The sequence below is a fragment of the Salvelinus alpinus genome, chromosome 8 (assembly GCF_045679555.1).
Source record: "Salvelinus alpinus chromosome 8, SLU_Salpinus.1, whole genome shotgun sequence".
Lineage (NCBI taxonomy): Eukaryota > Metazoa > Chordata > Actinopteri > Salmoniformes > Salmonidae > Salvelinus > Salvelinus alpinus.
The window spans coordinates 58,118,875-58,144,706 of NC_092093.1; the positions used below are offsets into that span (position 1 = coordinate 58,118,875).

The 25,832-nt window shown below is 45.6% G+C and overlaps 1 protein-coding gene across 1 annotated transcript in view; it reads left to right on the plus strand.

The window, feature by feature from the left end:
- The window catches only part of LOC139583347 (piezo-type mechanosensitive ion channel component 2-like), a 198,063-nt gene that overhangs the window by 94,469 nt on the left and 77,762 nt on the right, over positions 1-25,832 (plus strand). The window contains exons 6-7 of the mRNA XM_071414313.1: positions 19,241-19,649; positions 20,148-20,361. Of these exons, the coding sequence (XP_071270414.1) occupies positions 19,241-19,649; positions 20,148-20,361 (623 nt within the window). The remainder of the gene's footprint in view (positions 1-19,240; positions 19,650-20,147; positions 20,362-25,832) is intronic.

The following is a 25,832-nucleotide window of genomic DNA, read 5'->3' on the forward strand; positions in this document are numbered from 1 at the left end:
AACTTAAACTGATATTCTAGACGATTCTGTGCTTCCAACTTTGTGGCAACCGTGTGGGCAAGGCCCTTTCCTTTTTCAGCATGACAGTGCCCCCATGCACAAAGCAAGGTCCATACAGAAATGGTTTGTCCAGATCAGTGTTGAAGAACTTGACCTTAAACCCATCGAACACCTTTGGGAGGAATTGGAATGCCGACTGCGAGCCAGGCCTAATCGCCCAACATCAGTACCCGACCTCACTAATGCTCTTTTAGCTGAATGGAAGCAAGTCCGCACAGTAATGTTCCAACATCTAGTGGAAAGCCTTCCCAAAAGAGAGGAGGCTGTTAAAGCAGCAAAGGGGGAGACCAACTTCATATTAATTCCATTTGAATTTGGAATGAGATATTCGACGAGCAGGTGTCCATATACTTTTGGTCATGTAGTGTAGATTAATAAACCTACTCCAAAATCTCTGCTGTCCTCCATCTGTCCTTTTCTGATAAAAAATGATTTAATCAGTCCTACTGAACTTATCTGGGCCTAGAGTAGAGAATTCCTGGGCCAGTTTGGTTACCACAACAGTAATGGGCGCTAGGCAAAAAGGTTCAATATCAGGGAATATCTTTATCTATATATTTCCCGGGTATATCTGACATTTTATTAGATCTTATTTCATATACGGAGCTACTGTAGGATATTCTTTGTAATGGGACACTTTCTAAGGATATCTAGTGAGTCAATATCCAGACATACCATGTATGATATACAGAGGGAATACAAAAATAATATGTCAATAAATAATATATAGAGATTTTATATTTGTTAATTTATTGAGCATGTGCTGAAAACTCAGAAATACATCTGAAATTTTCCTTATTTTCAGAATATCAAAATACATATCAAGATACGGATATGGACCTCAGCCAGAAGATGCATATCTGGACTCAATATAGCTTCCTATCTTGGAATGTGCTGAGAAAACACAGATATGCTATGCATACAGTCAGTATTTGTCAACACGAAGAGAGGAAATAGGATGTCACATATCTCAGGATATTGAATGAGTCCATATCCGGCCATCGGAAATGTCCATGCATGGTATTCGGACTAATCCCATTATCATATACAGTATGTCTTAAAGACTCATCTGGATTCAGAAGTCGTCAGGATATGGTACATGGTCGGTATTCTGTAGAATATCAAAAGTGTGTCATGTCAAGATATCCTCTGGTATCTTTATTTTATTCCCAGTGGGGTGTGATCATAGAAATGGATGTCACACATACGCCCAGGCCGTGAGCAGGCAAACAGGCCTAACCCCCACTCTTACATTATCCCAGGCCAATGGCATGTACAAGATACTCAGCAGGCTGCACATGTATCAGAGAAGGGGTGATTGGGGGGCAAGTGTTTAAATCGTGCAGTATTAGCAATAGTAAATAAGAGTCTGGTAGCAGCAGTTGTGATGTGTGTGTACTGGACCTTCTTCACCACCCGTTGGAGGGCCTTGTGGTTGGGGAAGGAGCAGTTCCCGTACCAGGCCGTGATGCAACTGGTCAGGACGCTCTCGATTCCTTCGTCGATTCCTTCATCCGCCATAGGAAGTAGAGACGCTGTTGCACCCTCTGGACAACAGTGGTGGTGTTGTTGGTCCATGTCAAGTCATCTGTGATGTGGACGATCAGGAACTTCAAACTCGTGACTCTCTCTGCTGCAGTCCTGTTGATGTGGATCGTGGGCGTGTTCCCTCCTCTGCTTCCTGGAGTCAACAATCAACTCCTTTGTTTTGCTGACATTGAGGTAGAGGTTGTTGCCCTGGCACCACAATGCCAGTTCACCCCCCCCCCCCCCCCCCCCTATAGGCTGACTCGTCATTGTTGGTGGTCGTCAGCAACCTTGATGATGGGAGTTGGTGTCTTGCAAAGCCGCGCAGTTGTGGGTGAACAGGGGGGACAGCAGACGGCTGATGACACACCCCTGTGTTCAGTGTGAGAGTCAGTGTGGAGGAGGGGGTATAGCTATAGGCTATAGCTCCTATGGCTGCTCTGCTCCTATAGTCCACTTGCCGATGAATTAGACCCCACAGTTTAGGGAGTGTAATAAGTGTCTGTCTGGATGAACACCAAACAGCCATCATTTGTGTGCGTGTGTGTGTTTGTGCGTGTGTGTTTGTGCACCCGTGTGTGCATGCATGCACCCGTGTGTGCGTGCGTGTGTGTTTGTGCACCCGTGTGTGCATGCGTGCGTCCGTGTGTGCATGCGTGCGTGCGTGTGCATGTGCGAGTGTGTGTGCGTGTGTGATTTTTTTTATAGGACTGTGATTCCCTCTCTCTTTCCCTCTCTGTCAAATCAAATCAAATTATATTTGTCACATGCGCCGAATACAACAGGTGTAGACCTTACAGTGAAATGCTTACTTACAAGCCCTTAACCAACAATGCTTTAAGAAGTTTTAAGAAAAAAAGAAAAAATAAGTGTTAAGTAAAAAATAGAAAATAGAAAATAAAAGTAACAAATAATTAAACAGCAGCAGTAAAATAACAATAACAAGGCTATATACAGGTGGTACCGGTACAGAGTCAATGTGCGGGGGCAACGGTTAGTCATGGTAATTGAGGTAATATGTACATGTAGGTAGAGTTAAAGTGACTATGCATAGATAATAAACCGAGAGTAGTAGCAGCTTAAAAGAGGTGTCTGGGTAGGCCTTTGATTAGCTGTTCAGGAGTCTTATGGCTCTCTCATCGTTGTCGGTGATCAGGCCTACCACTGTTGTGTCATCGGCAAACTTGATGATGGTGTTGGAGTCGTGCCTGGCCGTGCAGTCATGAGTGAACAGGGAGTACAGGAGGGGACTGAGCATGCACCGCTGAGGGGCCCCGTGTTGAGGATCAGCGTGGCGGATGTGTTCTTACCTACCCTTACCACTTGGGGGCGGCCCGTCAGGAAGTCCAGGATCCAGTTGCAGAGGGAGGTGTTTAGTCCCAGGGTCCTTAGCTTAGTGATGAGCTTTGAGAGCACTATGGTGTTGAATGCTGAGCTGTAGTCAATGAATAGCATTCTCACATAGATGTTCCTTTTGTCCAGGTGGGAAAGGGCAGTGTTGAGTGCAATAGAGATTGCATCATCTGTGGATCTGTTGGCGCAGTATGCAAATTGGAGTGGGTCTAGGGTTTCTGGGATGATGGTGTTGATATGAGCCATGACCAGCCTTTCACAGCCCTTCATGGCTACAGACGTGAGTGCTACGGGTCGGTAGTCATTTAAGCAGGTTACCTTAGTGTTCTTGGGCACAGGGACTATGGTGGTCTCCTTGAAACATGTTGGTATTACAGACTCAGTCAGGGACTGGTTGAAAATGTCAGTGAAGACACTTGCCAGCATGCTCCGAGTACACATCCTAGTAATCCGCCTGGCCCTGTGGCCTTGTGAATGTTGACCTGTTTAAAGGTCTTACTCACATCGGCTACGGAGAGTGTGACCACGCAGTCGTCCGGAACAGCTGCCCTGATGGTAATTCTGCTATGACCTTGGTGTTATTACCTGGATAGCTCCTAATCCACTGGGTTTGGTCAGCCTCCCTGTACGTTGGAGAGCTTCTCTCCCTCGAGAGCCGCTCTGGAAGCAAATCTGGCAACCGCTTCTCTGCAGACCTGGTAACCCACAGGCTACAACGCGTATGTAGGCCTTGAAGAAATGCCTCAGAGACGAGATAGCCGTTAGTGAGAGCGAACGAGAAACGAGAGGATGGGGATTGGTTAGGGTCAGCTGATAAAATGCGCACCAGCTTTCTTGAAAGGGGTTTAGGTTGGGTCTCTAGACAGGTTGTATAGAGATTTAGTTTGGCAGCCGAACAGGAAATTGTCAGGCTTGGTCATATTACCCAAAGCGATTGTGGATTTGTCTCTGTTCATTATGTTTTGTAGCAGATGACTGGATTCGTTGCAGGGTCATTCCAACTTTAGTTACCGTATAAATGGGTCATTCCAGCTTGGGTTACCGTATAAAAGCACCTGGCACCTACTACCATACTACATTCAAAGGCACTTAAATATTTTGTCTTGCCCATTCACCCTCTAAATGGAACACTTACACAATCCATGTCTCAATTGTCTAAAGGCTTAAAAATCCTTCTTTAACCTGTCTCCCCTTCATCTACACTGATTGAAGTGGATTTAACAAGTGACATCAATAAGGGATCATCGCTTTCACCTGGATTTACCTGGTCAGTCTATGTCATGGTGTTCGTAATGACTTGTACACTCAGTGTTGACTGCGATACAAGATTCTAAATCTAGATGACTATGTGCTTTTATGAATGATAGTCACTAGAACCAAGTTACTGATCAGTCTGAATGAATCCTTCTGCAGGGGATGTTATACCATCCCATTTGATTTGATATACCCAATTATTAATGCAGTAAAAATGTAAAAAGTGTGTAATCTTCTTGTAACCATTTTAGGGCATTGAGTTCAGTCCTTGTAAATGTTATGGGAACTTGATCACTTGATTCAATTTAAGAGCCTCTCGTTCCAATCAAAATAACGACATGCTTATTCGTCCCCTATTCCCTCTTGCATTACACAACACGTATGACATCAGTTTAAAGCGTTCCTGCTTGGTGAAAGTTGGAAAGCGAAATGTAAAAAACATTTGCAGTGCGAAGGAAAAACCGTGAGTTAAAAACTTTATTTGTCAAAACAAAAATGTTGGTCTCCACCGAGCGGTTCTCCACGCTTGTGTGACTCCGTTCCGCTCGTTGGCTTTAACTTGAGTACCGCCTTCCACAATGCCTGGATTGATCCCACTCCCACAGCTCCCAGACCCCTTCGCTTGACCTTCGTTATGTGCCCCGTTCCCTGCAACTCTTCAGTGTTTTTCTGCCCACGTGTGCATCCTGTTGGTGGCGCTGTTTATTCAGCCATGTGGCTCAGACCAGCTTTTGCAAAATAACTCTCATTTTTATTTCTCCCCCTCTGTTTCATAGACCCGGTCTAGTTTTCTCCCCCTCTGTTTCATAGACCCGGTCTAGTTTTCTCCCCCTCTGTTTCATAGACCCGGTCTAGTTTTCTCCCCCTCTGTTTCATAAACCCGGTCTAGTTTTCTCCCCCTCTGTTTCATAGACCCGGTCTAGTTTTCTCCCCCTCTGTTTCATAAACCCGGTCTAGTTTTCTCCCCCTCTGTTTCATAGACCCGGTCTAGTTTTCTCCCCCTTTGTTTCATAGACTCGGTCTAGTTTTCTCCCCCTCTGTTTCATAGACCCGGTCTAGTTTTCTCCCCCTCTGTTTCATAGACCCAGTCTAGTTTTCTCTCCCTCTGTTTCATAGACCCAGTCTAGTTTTCTCCCCCTCTGTTTCAATCAATCAGACCCACGTTTATTGGTGTATAGGTGGCCTGCTTTGACACCAGCCTGAGTTATGTGGTGGCAGGGTGAATTACAGTCACCACATGTATGGGATGCCTCTGAGACCATGACAGTGACAGATAAGGCTCCAGACTTAATGACAACATTAACAATTAATTAATGTCCACTGCCTAATATATTTTCACTAAGTGGAGTGTGTGGTTTGTGTTATGTCTGACTGTCTGACTCTGTGACAGAAAAGCATTACCTGCTCGGCTCCCAATGTTGGGCTCCTGTATCCATGGGCACAGCTCTCTCTCTCTCTCTATCTATCTCTTCTCTCTCTTTCTTCTCTCTCGTTGGCTGTCTTAAATTCAATAATTCACTTTGACTGAAGTCTGAGGTCCATTTTCCATGCCTATTAATAATTGGGGGGGATGTGTTCCTCACCACTACTCATTTGGGTTTCGTCTGCGTGTTAATCACTGAGCTGTCAGAACCAATGTTCCCTCTAATTTATTTTGGCAATGAGCAAATTTCAGGTCTGCTTACCGCAAACTTGAGCATTGTGAAAATGTTGTGCAACTTCCAGCACGCGTTTACTGTGAACACTGAGGCTGTAACCGCTTTAAGTTACAGTTATAACAGTGGTCAAGTACGCTTCTGTGGCTACCAGAGTGGCCTACCATGAAAAACAATGGAGAAAATGCATTTCATAAAAATGTTACATGGAAATAGCTGTTCTATCATTCAGCTTACAGTTGCAGCCAATGTGCGGTGTTTGGGGCAAAAAACATGCAGGGCTTTACATGAACCTGTTTATCCACTTGTCCTTCAGACAATGCAAAGAACCACTTTACAAAATAAAATACATTATTATTCCCATACCATTATTACAGAGAATCAGACAAATGATGCTACCCTCTGCCTATTGGCTACTTAGCTTATTCAAGCCGGTCTCAAAACACAACACCTCCCCTTTAAGACAAAAAAAGCTCTTTAGCTGACTCACTTTTCAAAGATGTCCAGAAATCTATACGTTTTGTGCTCTTGTAGGAAGCAATCACTCCCCTATTGCTGACTACAAATTATCTATAACTAGGCGAATAACTCACTAACTAGCAAAGGATATGAACCATATGTGCACACATGGCTACATGCAGCTCTCGCTTTAATCTCTAAACAAGCGCATCTACTCATGACCGCTCAAGCTGTAAACACAGTCCAGTTCAAAGTAAATTGCACAGATCCATATATGGCAATGGTCTATTTGCATATGCAGTAGGCCTACTGCAGCTCCTCTTTCACCCCAGCTGCAAAACTAACCCTGATTCAGATGGCCATCCTACCCATACTAGATTACGGAGACGTAATTTACAGATAGGCAGGTAAGGGTGCTCTCGAGCGGCTAGATGTTTTTTATGCTCCAATGCTCCGTATTGGACACATTACTGCAATCTATACTCCTCTGAAAAACTGGTCATCTCTGTATACACGCCGCAAGACCCACTGGTTGATGTTTATTTATAAAACCGTCTTAGGCCTCACCCCCCCATCTGAGATATCTACTGCAGCCCTCATCCTCCACGTACAACACCCGTTCTGCCAGTCACATTCTGTTAAAGGTCCCCAAAGCACACGCATCCCTGGGTCGCTCTTCTTTTCAGTTCGCTGCAGCTTGAACGAGCATTCAAACTGGACAGTTTTATCTCCATCTCTACATTCAAAGACTCAATCTTGGACACTCTTACTGACAGCTGTGGCTGCTTCACGTGATGTATTGTTGTCTCTACCTTCTTGCCCTTTGTGCTGTTGTCTGTGCCAAATAATGTCTGTACCATGTTTTGTGCTGCTACCATGTTGTGCTGCTGCCATGTTGTGTTGCTACCATGTTGTTGTTATGTTGTGTTGCTACCGTAATGTGTTTTCATGTGTTGCTGCCTTGCTATGTTGTTGTCTAGGTCTCTCTTTATGTAGTATTGTGTTCTCTATGTATGTGGTGTTGTGTTGTCTCTCTTTATGTAGTGTTGTGGTGTCTCTCTTTATGTAGTGTTGTGGTGTCTTTATGTGGTGTTGTGGTGTCTCTCTTTATGTGGTGTTGTGGTGTCTCTCTTTATGTAGTGTTGTGGTGTCTTTATGTAGTGTTGTGGTGTCTCTCTTCATGTAGTGTTGTGGTGTCTCTCTTTATGTAGTGTTGTGGTGTCTCTCTTTATGTAGTGTTGTGGTGTCTCTATGTAGTGTTGTCTCTCTTTATGTAGTGTAGTGGTGTCTCTCTTTATGTAGTGTTGTGGTGTCTCTCTTTATGTAGTGTTGTGGTGTCTCTCTTTATGTAGTGTTGTGGTGTCTCTCTCTATGTAGTGTTGTGGTGTCTCTCTGTATGTGGTGTTGTGTTGTCTCTCTGTATGTAGTGTTGTGGTGTCTCTCTTTATGTGGTGTTGTGGTGTCTCTATGTAGTGTTGTCTCTCTTTATGTAGTGTAGTGGTGTCTCTCTTTATGTAGTGTTGTGGTGTCTCTCTTTATGTGGTTTTTGGATACAAAGTATTGACAATGCTGAGTAAGAACTTAAACAGCAGCTCTTTGCTGTATTCGTTGACAGTCTCTCTAGTCATGGTTTTAAATTGTTTTAAAATCTCACAGTATCAACTTTGCTGTAGCTTTCTTTTATGCCTGCTAGTTACTGCAGAAATGGTAATCTGAGCCATCCGATTGGCTGTCGGCATAGTGCACTTCAATTCCTCTCCAGGCCCACCGGGAAGGCAGAGTTTGTACCTTCAGACACATGATATGGCAACAGTTTGCCTACCCGGCACGCAGGACAGCTGAAGGGCAGCGTCTCCCAGAGACGAATAGAAAAAAAATAGGAACACAAGGTTTTATCGTTGGGTTTTTAACAAAAATGTTTGGCGATCGATTAGAAATGCCTTGGAGATTGAGTTGGTGACCACTGTTCTAGAAAATTGAGTGAGGTTCAATCTCGTGCTTTTCTCTGTGGGCTGATATTTGTTCTGTGCAGCAGTCTCAGAGAGCCGTGCGGCAGTCTCAGAGAGCCGTGCGGCAGTCTCAGGGAGCAGTGCGGCAGTCTCAGGGAGCCGTGCGGCAGTCCCAGGGAGCCGTGCGGCAGTCCCAGGGAGCCGTGCGGCAGTCCCAGGGAGCCGTGCGGCAGTCCCAGGGAGCCGTGCGGCAGTCCCAGGGAGCCGTGCGGCAGTCCCAGGGAGCCGTGCGGCAGTCCCAGGGAGCCGTGCGGCAGTCCCAGGGCTACTTCACGCCTGCGCGCAGCTTAGAGGGAGCATTGGTCAGAACTCCAACTAGCCAGGTGTCGGGCAGTAACCGAAAGGTCGCTGGTTCGAATCACTTAGCCGACTAGGTGAAAAATCTGTCGTTGTGCACTTGAGCAATGCACTTAATTGCCTAATTGCTCCTGTAAGTCGCACTGAATAGGAGTGCCTGCTAAATGACTAAAATGTAAAAAATGTAAACGACTCGAGCAGGCCTAGAACCGCAAGAACACGATCTTATGTAAACCTGAACAAATCCTCACCCGTGCAACATTAATCTTAAACTCAGCATTTGTGTTGCCTGTTTTGCTCCCATTAACAATGCATTTGCATTCCAGCGCCGGAGAGACATCTGGTCATCATTAGTGTTTTCTGTGGTAGCGGCAGTGCTAGAGTTACCAGTCTCTCCTCCCTCTCTCTCTCCTCTCTCTATCTCTCTCTCCTCCCCCTCGCTCTCCTCTCTCTCTCTCCTCTCTCTCTCCGCTCTCTATCTCTCCCTCTCTCTCTCCTCCCCCTCTCTCTCCTCTCTCTCTCTCCTCTCTCTATCTCTCTCCCCCCTCTCTCTCCTCTCTCTCCTCCCTCTCTCTCTCCTCTCTCTCTCTCTCTCTCTCTCTCTATCTCTCTCCCCCCTCTCTCTCCTCTCTCTCCTCTCTATCTCTCTCCTCCCTCTCTCTCTCCTCTCTCTCTCTCCTCTCTCTATCTCTCTCCCCCTCTCTCTCCTCTCTCTTCTCTCTCTCCTCTTTCTCTCCTCTCTCTCTATCTCTCTCCTCTCTCCTCTCTCTCTCTCCTCTCTCTTCTCTCTCTCCTCTCTCTCTTACGCTCTCCTCTCTCTTCTCTCTCTCTCCTCTCTCTCCTTTCTCTTCTCTCTCTCTCCTCTTTCTCCCCACTCTCTCTTCCTGCATGTATTTTCCTCTCCTCCTCTCGTGTTCTGTTCTATCCTTTTGTAAGGATAGCCTCTAGGCTTCTGCGCTGAATAAGCCAAACATTAGGAACACCTTCCTCATATTGAGTTGCACCCCTTTCCCCCCTCAGATCAACCTCATGGACTCTACAAGGTGTTGAAAATGTTCCACAGGGATGCTGGCTCATGTTGACTCCAATGCTTTCCACAGTTGTGTCAAGTTGGCTGGATGTCCTTTGGGTGGCGGACCGTTCTTGATATACACAGGAAACCCAGCAGGTTTGCAGTACTTAACACAAACCAGTGCACCTGGCACCTACTACCATACCCTGTTTAAAGGCACTTAAATCTTTTGTCTTTCCCATTCCCCCTCTGAATGGCACGCATACACAATCCATGTCTCAATTGTCAAAAGGCTTAGAAACCAGTCTCCTCCCTGTCATCTACACTGATTTAACAAGTGACATCAATAAGATATCATAGCTTTCACCTGGATTCACCTGGTCAGTCTACATCATGGAAAGAGTTTTGTATACTCAGTGTATAGTCTCCCCTTATCTCCCATGTACTTCTCAACTCCTCTGTCTCCTCTCTCCTATCCTCTCTTCTCTCCCCTCCTCTTCTCTGTCTATTCTGCTCTCTCCTCTACTCTTCTCTCCTCTGCTCTGTCTCCTCTCTCCCCTCATCTCCTCTGTCTATTCTGCTCTCTCCTCTACTCTTCTCTCCTCTCCTCTGTCTCCTCTCTCCTCTCCTCTCCCCTCTCCTCTGTCTACTCTCCTCTCTCCTCTCTCCTCTCTCCTCTCTCCTCTCTCCTCTCCTCTCTCCCCTCATCTCCTCTGTCTATTCTGCTCTCTCCTCTACTCTTCTCTCCTCTCCTCTGTCTCCTCTCTCCTCTCCTCTCCTCTCCCCTCTCCTCTCCTCTCTCCTCTCTCCTCTCCTCTCCCCCCTCCTCTGTCTACTCTCCTCTCTCCTCCGTCTCATCTCTCCTCTCCTCTCTCCCCTCCTCTCCTCTGTCTACTCTCCTCTCTCCTCTGTCTCCTCTCTCCTCTCCTCTCTCCCCTCCTCTCCTCTGTCTACTCTCCTCTCTCTCTCCCCTCCTCTCCTCTGTCTACTCCTCTCTCCTCTGTCTACTCTCCTCTCTCCCCTCCTCTCCTCTGTCTACTCTCCTCTGTCCCCTCCTCTCCTCTGTCTACTCTCCTCTCTCCTTTGTCTATTCTCCTCTCTCCCCTCCTCTCTCCCCTCCTCTCCTCTGTCTATTCTTCTCTCTCCTCTACTCTTCTCTCCTCTCCTCTGTCTCCTCTCTCCTCTACTCTTCTCTCCTCTCCTCTGTCTACTCTCCTCTCTCCTCTCTCTCTCCTCTCTCCTCTCTCCTCTCTCCTCTCTCCTCTCCTCTGTCTACTCTCCTCCATCATCTTTTGTTTTCACTGCTCCTCGTCTGGTGCCAGAGACTCTCAGTGCCAGGACAGGGCTCCTGATCCAAACTTGCCCCCTCTTTCTCTCTCCCTCTCTCTCTCTCTCTGCTGTCTCTCCCTCCCTCTCTCTCTCTCTCTCTACTGTCTCCCTCCCTCTCTGCCTCTCTCGCTGCTGTCTCCCTCCCTCTCTGTCTCTCTCTCCCCCTACTCACTCTTCGCTAATAAAAGCAGTGTGGGGACGTGCTCTCTCCAAGTGTGCAGCGTGTTGTGGAGCGGTAATTAGTTGGAATGTGCCCCTCCCCTGGCATGGCCCTTTACAGTTATATGACTTAAGGGCTGATTAGAACCACACTACCACACTGCTCTGATCACTGGCTGGCTCTCTCTCACAGCTCCACAGCCCAGCCATCACCATTGTTTTGTAACATTTGCCAATGTACAGGCTCACTGTGGTGCTATAGCTAGTCCATGGAGCAATCATTAGCTGCGTTAGTGAACTAGTTACAACTGTAGATAGCTGATACTAACTAGAATCTACTGTAGGAGGGGGACGAGACAATGGTGACCGCTAGTGATGCCTGGCGAAACCCACAACTCTGATCAGACCACACACACTACTAAACTTCACCCTTGACACCCTCACCTTTCACACCCTTACCACCTATTGTTCACCCTGCCTTAAATCTAGGGCACCTCTTAGTGTGATCTCTTTAGACTGGCATGTTAATAATCCGCCATGTTCCTGATCACATATTTAACAAGGCCTTTACTTTAGATAAGATCAAATCAACCTTATTTTACCCAAGAGGAAATATTGTTGGACGTAAGGGCCCTGCTCCCACATACAATACACAACACATGATGCACAACGCATCATTACATCAAGTTATACACAGCGGTGAACTGCATCAAAATCTCAGTCACTGAGATATATTAAGCTCTGGTTTCAGCTCACATGTCAACATTCTTATGCAGCTCATATATACCGACCCTGGCTTAGTTCCAACTACCAACCTGTACCCTGGACCCAGGTACACACACCCCTGTGGGTGGCAGAGTGAGAGATGTAAGATGTATTCACACATGCCATCATTCATTCAGATATAGCCCTACTCTGCATGTCAGTGTATCAGCCCTAACTCAATGAGGAATTGGATGAACTGTCAATGAGGAAGCCAGAGCAACTGGGTTTTCCATGTGTTGACACCAAAGCTGTTTATCACTAGCAGCCTGATGCTGTCAGCACAGCTCTCCTCGTTAGTTCCTCTCTGTCTGCAGCTGCAGGGGGATATGAATGGATTGGCTGTTATTGAGCTTGATAGATTATTTGGTAGTCTTCCAGTTTTTTGTCTTCTAACATAGACCACTTAGCAGATGCGTCTGTCCAAAGCCACTTGCATACATGTTCAATATGTGTATGTGTTCCCTGTGGGAATTAAACCCATGACCTTGGTGTCACGAGCACCACAGTCTTACCAACCGAGTCGAGCAGGACCACCAGATGTTGTTTTTCATAGGAGCCTCAGAAGCCTTTAAGTTTGACCTCTGGGTATTTGTGACTTTACTCATAAACTAATTTACATGGAACAGGCTGAGCAGCTGATTGGCTCCCAAATGCTTTTTGCGTGGCGTTTCCGTTGGGGTTTATATGTGTCATTTCTAAGGTACAAAACTGAGGCTTGTGGTTGGGGATAGAGAATTGGACCCGGCCTTTGTGACCTCACTCGAGACGCCGGCACTCTACCTGCAATATCCCTAAAGTTTTCACATTCTGAAAGTAACATTTTATTAAAGGTTTTTAGGGAAAGAAAATACCCTTTAATGGAAATGTTATACATGTGCCTTTCTTCAACTAATTTCTGTGTTCTATTCATGTGCTGTTCTATAAACCAATTTCTGTGTTCATGCAAGTGGCTGACTGTACAAATCACACCTATCAGTAGCTGCAAAATGCCACATTGTTTTGAGAACGAATGAAAGATATCTTAGTTTCAAGGTCTCAGCGTAGAGCCTTGTGAGGTGTTGGTCTGTCGCATGTTACGAACCAGTATTGGTCGGTCACATGAATGAAACAAAATGGTAATGATTAATTAATTATGCTAAATCATGCAAATATAACTTGTCTGTGTATAGTCATGTGTATATAAGACAACTGCTGGGACTGCCCCGGCAGAGCTCCTGATTGACATATGTACTACAGTGCATTGAGTTGGTTGGAAGCTCTCCAGATCGCTGACAATAAACAATGATTAATTTAAGATTAACTTCGAGTACTAGGATTATCACCCCTTCATGTTGAATAACTTAAATCATCAATTGCAAAGCAGTTTGCATGAATGTAGACGGACAATATTCTTGGTCCTTTGAAAACGGAAGTTGACCAATCACCAACCAGGTATCCAACTAGTCATACTGTACAGTGAACCGGCAGTAGCCTACCAGGTGGAGTGCTGATGACTAGACAACCCCCTTCATCCTCTCACGGTGTGTAGTGATGTAACAGTGGGTGCGGCCTGTGAACAGACTGAGAGCCTGTTTGTGAGAGCCAGGAGGAAGAGGTGGAATTAGATCCCTCGGGAGGTTCATAAGAGAGCGGTTGGTTCGTTCGCTGCCTCCTCTGTTGAACATTGCGGTTTGAAGCCCGCAGCTGCACGCTGCATGGGAGCAGTCGCCTCAGTTAATTAAATAAACAGGGCTTCGTCAAACGCAACTTGTTCGATCATTTACGATACCCCGCGGACGATAGTGAGGAGATTACTGACTTTGGTATTTTCCCCAGCGAGAAAGACTTGTTTGTTTTGACCTGTGAAGATTTCACGATAGGGCGGCGAGTGATCGCACAGAGCGCTCATTCATTGTGGCAGTGTGATACATACAGTATAGGGAAAATATGTAGCTAGGCAGATTTCACTTTTACCATGTAGGCCCATTTCAAATTAACAACTGATTAGGCTGCTCTAAATTGATTTGTATTTTAGTTCTGTAGTTGCTGACTCCAGAGAGGACCTTGCTGTGGAGAGGATTTTAGATAGGTTGAACCACAGTTGAGTTTGAGGTTCCCACCACAGCTAACAAACCCCCCAAAACTCTTTGATCTCATGCTGGACTATTATACAGATGTCGATCTTATTTTGATCACCCTGAGAACGTTCCTGCAATGCTGGACATTTTAGTGTATTTGAGGTTTAAAAAAGCTTCTTAAGTTTGTAATTTGTAAATTTCAGACTTGATTTTCCCTTACGAAAAATGGATCAACCCTTACAAAGATGTCTCTTAATTATAATCGACACAATTCACATTTGCTGTTGCTGCAGGATTATTTTCCTGCTGTAGCAAATTGGCTCAAATTAAGATCCTACACGTGTGCCAATGTGTGCCATGAGAGACTAATGTTTTGAGGAAATTATACCAATTACTCTCAGATGACCACATGTGCCTACTACATGTGCCTATTTTTGAATAGTTTTGTTTTATAGCAATAGTTTGCTTTTCCTGTGTTCATAAATTGGTGATTTTACATCTAATTAGTTGTAAAATCACCAGATGGTATAAAATCACCAGATGGTGTAAAATCACCATCTAATTAGCTGTTTCTCTTACAAAATGTTGGTAGTTTTTCCCTCAAATTGTATTTGTTGTGATGAATATCAAACATTCCAGGATTCCAATAAAGGGCCATTGAATTTCCTTTTTTTGCGGTTGCTTACCCTTGGCGGCCATTTTGCCAAACCAGAAATAACATGTCTTTAACTCTGCATTGTCGAAAAATGACCCGTAAGTAAGCATTTCACTGGTAGTCTTCACCTGTTGTTAACAAAGCATGTGACAAATAACATTTGATTTGATTTGAACTCCTTTAAAAAAAAAAAATCTGAAGTTGGTTTCTAAATTTCCTTCTATATTGAAATTTGAAGTACATACTATACGATTAGAACGTGTTAACTGATGTCTAGCATCTACCACAGTTTTGAGTCAGCTAGTCTGCTTAGTGCTTTTGAAGTGAAGCCCACATTCTGTCTCGTCTCCAGCGTCCCACACCTAATCTCATTTCTCTTAATGCTCATCCATCCTGTTCTGTCCCAGGAGATTCATTTATGTTCCCCTAACCTTGTTAGGAAAGTCTGTCACCTAACGCATGTCACTTTATAATCTAATGTACAGACAAACAGGCTAATAATTAGTCTTTATGTGCATTTGAAATGCAGCTGTTCACATCATGTATTGTTTGTGAATGGGAGAAGGATAACAACATGTACAGTATTCTGTATATAGTACACAGACTGGATATGTACAGAAAGTATTCACATCCCTTGACTTTTTCCACATTTTGTTGTGTTACAGCATGCATTTAAAATTGATCAAATACATAATACCTCATCATGTCAAAGTGGAGTTATGTTTATAATTTTTTTTACTAATTAATAAAAAATGAAAAGCTGTAAAGCTGTACGTTTGCTTAACATGCCACATAACAAGTTGCATGGACTCACTCTGTGTGCAATAATAGTGTTTAACATAATTTTTGAATGACTTCCTCATCTCTGTACCCCACACATACAATTATCTGTAGGTTCCCTCAGTCGAGCCGTGAATTTCAAACACAGATTCAACCACAAAGACCAGGAAGGTTAACAATGCCTCGCAAAGAAGGGCACCTATTGGTAGATGGGTAAAAAAAGCAGACCTTTGAGCATGATGAAGTTATTAATTACACTTTAAATGGTTTATCAATACACCCAGTCACTACAAAGATACAGGCGTCTTTCCTAACTCAGTTGCCGGAGAGGAAGGAAACCGCTCAGGGATTTCACCATGAGGCTAATGGTGACTTTAAACAGTTACAGAGTTGAATGGCTGTGATAGGAGATAACTGAGGATGGATCAACAACATTGTAGTTACTCTAAAATACTAACCTAATTGAGAGTGAAAGAAGGGAGCCTGTACAGAATAAAAATACTCCAAAACATGCATCCTGCAACAAGCAGGGTATGTGAGCAGAGCGGAGCTGGAACGGAGCGAGTAGCAGAGCAAGTAGCGGAGTGTGACCAATTTGACTGGAACGGAGCGAGTAGCAGAGCGAGTAGCGGAGTGTGACCAATTTGACTGGAACGGAGCAAGTAGCAGAGTGTGACCAATTTAACTGGAACGGAGCGAGTTCCCCAAAGGTTGAATCATCTGCCTTCTCGCCCGTTCCCAATTTCGCTCCAGTAGTGCTCACTCGAGCTCAGGGCATGCCCGGCCCAGCATGCATCTGTAGTCTACTTGTGTGCTGCTATAGCCCCTTGCTTTAGCTACTGTCATGTAGTATGCTAAATATTTTCATAAAGAAACTGATAAAACACACAGGTGCAAAATCAAGGTGATTTACAAAGATGAGGACCAAGAGCAAGAGAGGGAGTGTGGTGATGTAGTGTCCACAACTAAAGAATCATTGTGGAAACTGAAAAGACACATATCCCAAAAGCATGATGGTGTACTTACTACGTGCACATGCTAACAGAAAGGAACGAAGTGGGTAGATAGCTAAGTGTGTCATTGTAGCAAAGTATTTATAAACAAAAATTTGATCTCATTAAAGTTTAGATTATTTTCGTTCTTTTATCAATACAGTAGGCCGTCAATGATTTTGACCCAATAGTTCTGGCATATTATCTCATTCACGGAGCTTTCCATTTTGATAGGGTTATTTCACCTAAAATCCTTTAGGCCTACCAACAACAAAAAAAGAAAAATGTGCATCCTGCCCAGCCTGGTAAGAGGAGCCCGAAGGGTGTTTAGCATCCCCAGTGGTTCTGCAAACGCTGAGAGGATATTCCCCAGTGGTTCTGCAAACGCTGAGAGAATATTCTCCAGTGGCTCTGCAAACGCTGAGAGGATATTCTCCAGTGGCTCTGCAAACGCTGAGAGGATATTCTCCAGTGGCTCTGCAAGTGCTGAGAGGATATTCTCCAGTGGCTCTGCAAACGCTGAGAGGATATTCTCCAGTGGTTCTGCAAACGCTGAGAGGATATTCTCCAGTGGCTCTGCAAACGCTGAGAGGATATTCCCCAGTGGCTCTGCAAACGCTGAGAGGATATTCTCCAGTGGCTCTGCAAACGCTGAGAGGATATTCTCCAGTGGCTCTGCAAACGCTGAGAGGATATTCTCTGCTGCTGGTCTGCTCTCCAGGCACCATCGCATGAGCCTGAAGCCACAGACTCTGTTTCTAAAAACGAATTCAAAGGCACTGGAGACTGAGCCTAATCATGCATTTTTTGTTTAATTTGTATTTCATTTTAAGTCACAGCCTATATGCACAATTTATAGACTATAATGATATAACACAACAAAATGTTGAATAAGTGAAGGGGTATGAATACTTTCTGAAAGCAATGACGCAAGGGCAACATCTATTGAATTCCAGGGATTTATGTTATGAATATACATAATAACCTGCTCATCTTTTCCCTGTGTTACTTCCACCATATGGCCTGATATGAACGGCTGTTATTAACTGACCTTTATTAAATGCAATGTGATGTACACTATAGCTCATGGCTAATGTAAACCAGAATGTTAACCATTTGCAATTTATTGACATCCATATGCCTTTTTCCTGGTTTGCATGATAGCAGTCTTCTAATATAATTGCTATATAAATCCAAACGCACTGGCTGAAGTTTAGTGAAAAGTGCAGGTCTGCTGCATTGCAGGCAGTCGTTAGAGTGGGTTTAGTCCTTTTGTGCAATAAAAAGAGACAACTGGTTGAAATGGTCGTTAAACGTGTGGTCTGGAGTACGGTCCTGCTGAATGTCACTGTCAAGCAGACCGCTAATCTCTCCTATAACCCCTCTCATTAATAATTACAATGGGACGTAACTCCTGGGACCCTCCTTAACCCTTACCAGCAGTTTTACTGCAACATGGTTCTGCAGCAAATGCTTAACAGGGTTATGAGCACAGCTCTAGTGTCTCACTCTCAACACACAAACACTCAAAGTCTCATATTGGGTACACACTATACTATGACTTCTGTTGAATTGAGTTCTCTCAACAAAGCAGAGCATCTCAGCAAAACAGGGCTACTCAACAAAGCAGGGCTACTCATAAAATACATTTCTACTCAACAAAGCAGGGCTACTAAGAAAATACATTTCTACTCAACAAAGCAGGGCTACTAAGAAAATACATTTCTACTCAACAAAGCAGGGCTACTCAGAAAATACATTTCTACTCAACAAAGCAGGGCTACTAAGAAAATACATTTCTACTCAACAAAGCAGGGCTACTCAGAAAATACATTTCTACTCAACAAAGCAGGGCTACTCATAAAATACATTTCTACTCAACAAAGCAGGGCTACTCATAAAATACATTTCTACTCAACAAAGCAGGGCTACTAAGAAAATACATTTCTACTCAACAAAACAGGGCTACTCAACGAGGCAGGGTGCCGTTTCTAATCAACGAGGCAGGGTGCCGTTTCTAATCAATGAGGCAGGGTGCCGTTTCTAATCAACGAGGCAGGGTGCCGTTTCTAATCAACGAGGCAGGGTGCCGTTTCTAATCAACGAGGCAGGGTGCCGTTTCTAATCAACGAGGCAGGGTGCCGTTTCTAATCAACGAGGCAGGGTGCCGTTTCTAATCAACGAGGCAGGGTGTCGTTTCTAATCAACGAGGCAGGGTGTCATTTGTAATCAACGAGGCAGGGTGCCGTTTCTAATCAACGAGGCAGGGTGCCGTTTCTAATCAACGAGGCAGGGTGCCGTTTCTAATCAACGAGGCAGGGTGTCGTTTCTACTCAACGAGGCAGGGTGTCGTTTCTAACAAGGCAGTGTGTCGTTTCTAATCAACGAGGCAGGGTGCCGTTTCTACTCAACGAGGCAGGGTGCCGTTTCTAATCAACGAGGCAGGGTGCCGTTTCTAATCAACGAGGCAGGGTGCCGTTTCTAATCAACGAGGCAGGGTGCCGTTTCTAATCAACGAGGCAGGGTGCCGTTTCTAATCAACGAGGCAGGGTGCTGTTTCTACTCAACGAGGCAAGGTGTCGTTTCTAACAAGGCAGGATGTCGTTTCTAATCAACGAGGCAGGGTGTCGTTTCTAACAAGGCAGGATGTCGTTTCTAACAAGGCAGGGTGTCGTTTCTAACAAGGCAGGGTGTCGTTTCTAACAAGGCAGGGTGTCGTTTCTAACAAGGCAGGATGTCGTTTCTAACAAGGCATGGTGTCGTTTCTAACAAGGCAGGGTGTCGTTTCTAACGAGGCAGGGTAAAGGCCCTAGCTACAGGGTGTACATGTTATTAACTTCTGCGTTGATACTGATTGTATTCATCTGCTTTCCCCAGGAAAAGAAGGAAGAGGAGGAGAAAAAGGAGGAGGTTGAGTTGGAGGAGGACGATCTGATGTTGGAGGAGGACTTTGAGACGGGCGAGGATGGAGATGGAGAGATGACTGGGGACGAGGTGGAGGAGGGAGGAGAGGGGCAAGAAGGGGATGGAGATGGAGAGATGACTGGGGACGAGTTGGAGGAGGGAGGAGAGGGGCAAGAAGGGGATGGAGATGGAGAGATGACTGGGGACGAGTTGGAGGAGGGAGGAGAGGGGCAAGAAGGGGATGGAGAAGTAGAGGAGGAGAGCACCAAGATGAAGATCCTTCGTCAGATCGCGGCGATGGCATCCAAAGTCAAGGAGATCATTGGGAATCTTATTACCACTGCAGGGAAAGTAGTGGTCACCATTCTACTGGGCCTTACAGGTAAGTGCCTTCACTCAAACGAATGACTGGCAATCCACAATTTATCATCAGGGCAGTCCAATTACTCCACTTGTAATTTGCTTAAATTGACATGATTGAATCCCTGATTTAATTTAATAAAATGTTAAATACAGTGTAAATATTCAATATTCAATATTTGTATTAAGACAATACAGTTAAATCTCCCCACACATCTATTCTAGATTATCAGGATGGACCTTGTTTCCCAAAGACTTTCTGAATGTTTAACATCCTTTCCTTAAATGCTGAAATTACCAATTGTGTTGGGATTTTTCATACTCAAGTGTGAAATGTACAAATCAGAGATGAGATTTGACAACGACCTAAAGGTGTAATACAATGTATACTTCTCCATCCGGTCTCACGGAGATTTGACAACGACCTAAAGGTGTAATACAATGTATACTTCTCCATCCAGTCTCACGGAGGATGTTCCATTAGTCACTATGTCCCCACTCTGCTTCTGTGCTGTTCCAGGCATCATGCTGCCCTCCCTGACCTCTGCAGTCTACTTCTTCACCTTCCTGGGCCTGTGTACCTGGTGGTCCTTCTGTCGGCCATTTCACCCGCTCATCTTCAGCTGTCTGTGTGTCCTCATGGCCATCTTCAGCGCTGGACACCTGGTGATTCTCTACCTCTACCAGTTCCAGTTCTTCCAGGAGCTCATCCCACCCGGGGATAGCTACGCCAGGTGTGTGTGTGTGTGTGTGTGTGTGTGTGTGTGTGTGTGTGTGTGTGTGTGTGTGTGTGTGTGTGTGTGTGTGTGTGTGTGTGTGTGTGTGTGTGTGTGTGTGTGTGTGTGTGTGTGTGTGTGTGTGTGTGTGTGTGTGTGTGTGTGTGTGTGTGTGTGTGTGCGTGCGTGCGTGTGTCTGTGTCTGTGCGTGCGTGCCTGTGTGTCTGTGTCTGTGTGTGTGTGCGTGCGTGCGTCTGTGTGTGTGCGCGTGCGCGTGCGTGTCTGTGTGTCTGTGTGTGTGTGCGTGCGTGCGTGCGTTTTCATGTAGTTTCAAGGGCAATGCACATGCATCATCCATAAAAAGCAACCCCCATTTGCATAACATCTGCTTACAGGATAATTTTGAATCCCAGCATATCAGCATAACATCATCAGTGTGTAATCCTCTAGATTAGGAATACAAGAACACAGAGGCTGACTGAGGCTCTGACGGTAACCAATATTATTGCCCCAAACACATGTGGCTAGGGGGGGAAAAAGACCACCAAATCTAACCTAGCAATCCAATCAAGTGTCAACGTCTGAGCCAATTGCATGTCAGAGTGGATGTCAGGTGTCCGTCTGTTGGCTTTGGTCCTAAATTACGATCCGACCATGAGAGTGGTGGTATTTCTTGTGGAAGAGATTACTTGTGTCAAGTTGAAAGGGTGAAGATGTATTTCTCCCTCTTTCTCTCTCTCTCTCTTTCTCCTTTTTCCTACCCTCTCTTTTCTTTCACTATATTAAAAAAAAAGAAAGGCAGAGGAATTCCTATGAAAGCATCACAGGGTGCTGTCAGTGGGTGGTACACCTTTAAGATTGCCACACGTGCGTTGCCTCTGCTCCAGACAACACACAACAATGTGTTTGACATCTGCTGGAGGCCGTAGATCATGGTGTATTTCATCTGGCCCCGGTGTCAGACGCTCAGCCCAACTGAGCAAAGGAGAACTTCACAGCAAAGGAGGATTTTTGAACGGGAATAGCAGTTGGGATGTTGTCATGCCCTGCGAATGTTGTGTTTTGTGTGGAGTGGAGTTGAACTTGATATTGGCCAAGAGGTTATGTAACGTATTTGGATGTATTTGGGCTTCATTTATAGAGAAGTAAATGAAGGTTGTCAAGGAATGATATGACATCGCTTGTTGTTGTTGTTTATCTTTAAAGAGGCTATATACATAACTATTTCCTCTGGTAGTGCTCCTGAGCCAAAAGGTGTCCCCCAAATAAACCAAGGATTGTGTGGTTACATGTGTTAAGAAATTGATAAATATTATATCATACACTACTGTTCAAAAGTTTGGGGTCACTTGATAATGTCCTTGTTTTTGGAAAAAAATCTAAAAAAAATCTGTCCATTAAAATAACATCAAATTGATCAGAAATACAGTGTAGACATTGTTAATGTCGTAAAATACATAGGCGTACAGAGGCCCATTATCAGCAACCATCACTCCTGTGTTCCAATGGCATGTTGTGTTAGCTAATCCAACTTTATCATTTAAAAGGCTAATTGATCATCAGAAAACCCTTTTGCAATTATGTTAGCACAGCTGAAAACTGTTGTTCTGATTAAAAAAGCAATAAAACTGGCCTTCTTCAGACTTGTTGAGCATCTGGAGCATCCGCATTTGTGGGTTCGATTACAGACTCAAAATGGCCAGAAACAAAGCACTTTCTTCTGAAACTCATCAGTCTATTCTTGTTCTGAGAAATGAAGGCTATTCCATGTGAGAAATTGTCAAGAAACTGAAGATCTTGTACAAGGACTACTCCCTTCACAGAACAGCGCAAACTGGCTCTAACCAGAATAGAAAGTGGTAGGCCCCGGTGCACAACTGAGCAAGAGGACAAGTACATTGGAGTGTCTAGTTTGAGAAACAGACGCCTCACAAGTCCTCAATTGGCAGTGTCATGTTTTGTCTTTGATCATCATGTCTTGTCCCTGTGCTTCCCTCTGCTGGTCTTATTAGGTTCTTTCCCTCTTTCTATCCCTCTCTCTCCTCCTCCCTCTCTCCCTCTCCCGCTCTCTCTCTCTATCGTTCCGTTCCTGCTCCCAGCTGTTTCTCATTCTCCTAACGACCTCATTTACTCTTTCACACCTGTCCCCTATTTTGCCCTCTGATTAGAGTCCCTATTTCTCCCTCTGTTTTCCGCTTCTGTCCTTGTCGGATTCTTTGTTTGATGTTTGCTGTTCTGTGTCCTTGTTCCGCCCTGTCGTGTTTTTGCCTTCTTCAGATGCTGCGTGTGAGCAGGTGTCTATGTCAGCTACGGCCTGTGCCTTCCTGAAGCGACCTGCAGTCTGTGGTCGCGTCTCCAGTCGTTCCTCTCTACTGACGAGAGGATTTCAGTTTCCTGTTTTGGATTTACCTTTGATAATATCCAGGAGAATCATTGTTTGTTTAAGACTGGAATAAAGACTCTGTTTCTATTACGTCGCTTTTGGGTCCTCATTCATCAGCATAACAGAAGAATCCGACCAAGAATGGACCCAGCGACTACGGATTCTCGCAACACTGCCGTCGAGATCCAGGGAGCAATGCTCGGCAGACACGAGCAGGAATTGTCTGCTGCTCGTCATGCCGTTGAGACCCTGGCCGCTCATGTCTCCGATCTCTCAGGACAGTTTCAGAGTCTTCGTCTCGTGCCACCAGCTACTTCCTGGTCTTCCGAGTCTCCGGAGCCTAGGGTTAATAACCCACCATGTTACTCTGGGCAGCCCACTGAGTGTCGCTCTTTTCTCACCCAGTGTGATATTGTGTTCTCTCTCCAGCCCAACACATACTCAGGAGAGAGAGCTCGGATCGCTTACGTCATATCACTCCTTACTGGTCGGGCTCGGGAGTGGGGCACAGCTATCTGGGAGGCAAGGGCTGAGTGTTCTAACGTTTATCAGAACTTTAAGGAGGAGATGATACGGGTTTTTGATCGTTCAGTTTTTGGGAAGGAGGCTTCCAGGGCCCTGGCTTCCCTATGTCAAGGTGATCGATCCATAACGGATTACTCTATAGAGTTTCGCACTCTTGCTGCATCCAGTGACTGGAACGAGCCGGCGTTGCTCGCTCGTTTTCTGGAGGGACTCCACGCTGAGGTTAAGGATGAGATTCTCTCCCGGGAGGTTCCTTCCAGCGTGGACTCTTTGATTGCACTCGCCATCCGCATAGAACGACGGGTAGATCTTCGTCACCGAGCTCGTGGAAGAGAGCTCGCGTTAACGGTGTTTCCCCTCTCCGCATCTCAACCATCTCCTCCCATCGGCTCAGAGACTGAGCCCATGCAGCTGGGAGGTATTCGCATCTCGACTAAGGAGAGGGAACGGAGAATCACCAACCGCCTTTGCCTCTATTGCGGTTCTGCTGGACATTTTGTCATGTCATGTCCAGTAAAAGGCCAGAGCTCATCAGTAAGCGGAGGGCTACTGGTGAGCGCTACTACTCAGGTCTCTCCATCAAGATCCTGTACTACCTTGTCGGTCCATCTACGCTGGACCGGTTCGGCTGCTTCCTGCAGTGCCTTGATAGACTCTGGGGCTGAGGGTTGTTTTATGGACGAAGCATGGGCTCGGAAACATGACATTCCTCTCAGACAGTTAGGGAAGCCCACGCCCATGTTCGCCTTAGATGGTAGTCCTCTCCCCAGTATCAGATGTGAGACACTACCTTTAACCCTCACAGTATCTGGTAACCACAGTGAGACCATTTCCTTTTTGATTTTTCGTTCACCTTTTACACCTGTTGTTTTGGGTCATCCCTGGCTAGTATGTCATAATCCTTCTATTAATTGGTCTAGTAATTCTATCCTATCCTGGAACGTTTCTTGTCATGTGAAGTGTTTAATGTCTGCTATTCCTCCTGTTTCTTCTGTCCCCTCTACTCAGGAGGAACCTGGTGATTTGACAGGAGTGCCGGAGGAATATCATGATCTACGCACGGTCTTCAGTCGGTCCAGAGCCAACTCTCTTCCTCCTCACCGGTCGTATGATTGTTGTATTGATCTCCTTCCGGGGACCACTCCCCCTCGGGGTAGACTATACTCTCTGTCGGCTCCCGAACGTAAGGCTCTCGAGGATTATCTGTCTGTTTCTCTCGACGCCGGTACCGTGGTGCCTTCTTCCTCTCCCGCCGGAGCGGGGTTTTTCTTTGTTAAGAAGAAGGACGGTACTCTGCGCCCCTGCGTGGATTATCGAGGGCTGAATGACATAACGGTTAAGAATCGTTATCCGCTTCCCCTTATGTCGTCAGCCTTCGAGATTCTGCAGGGAGCCAGGTTCTTTACTAAGTTGGACCTTCGTAACGCTTACCATCTCGTACGCATCAGAGAGGGGGACGAGTGGAAAACGGCGTTTAACACTCCGTTAGGGCATTTTGAATACCGGGTTCTGCCGTTCGGTCTCGCTAATGCTCCAGCTGTCTTTCAGGCATTAGTTAATGATGTACTGAGAGACATGCTGAACATCTTTGTTTTCGTTTACCTTGACGATATCCTGATTTTTTCACCGTCACTCGAGATTCATGTTCAGCACGTTCGACGTGTACTCCAGCGCCTTTTAGAGAATTGTCTCTACGTGAAGGCTGAGAAGTGCGCCTTTCATGTCTCCTCTGTCACATTTCTCGGTTCTGTTATTTCCGCTGAAGGCATTCAGATGGATCCCGCTAAGGTCCAGGCTGTCAGCGATTGGCCCGTTCCTAAGTCACGTGTCGAGTTACAGCGCTTTCTCGGTTTCGCTAATTTCTATCGGCGTTTCATTCGTAATTTCGGTCAAGTGGCTGCTCCTCTCACAGCTCTGACTTCTGTCAAGACTTGCTTTAAGTGGTCCGGTTCCGCCCAGGGAGCTTTTGATCTCCTCAAGAAGCGTTTTACATCCGCCCCTATCCTTGTTACTCCTGACGTCACTAAACAATTCATTGTCGAGGTTGACGCTTCAGAGGTGGGCGTGGGAGCCATTCTGTCCCAGCGCTTCCAGTCTGACGATAAGGTCCATCCTTGCGCTTACTTTTCTCATCGCCTGTCGCCATCGGAACGCAACTATGATGTGGGTAACCGCGAACTGCTCGCCATCCGCTTAGCCATAGGCGAATGGCGACAGTGGTTGGAGGGGGCGACCGTCCCTTTTGTCGTTTGGACTGACCATAAGAACCTTGAGTACATTCGTTCTGCCAAACGACTTAATGCACGTCAAGCTCGTTGGGCGTTGTTTTTCGCTCGTTTCGAGTTCGTGATTTCCTATCGCCCGGGAAATAAGAACACCAAGCCTGATGCCTTATCCCGTCTCTTTAGTTCTCCTGTGGCTTCTACCGACCCCGAGGGGATTCTCCCTGAAGGGCGTGTTGTCGGGTTGACTGTCTGGGGAATTGAGAGACAGGTAAAGCAAGCACTCACTCACACTGCGTCGCCGCGCGCTTGTCCGAGTAACCTTCTGTTCGTTCCTGTCTCTACTCGTCTGGCTGTTC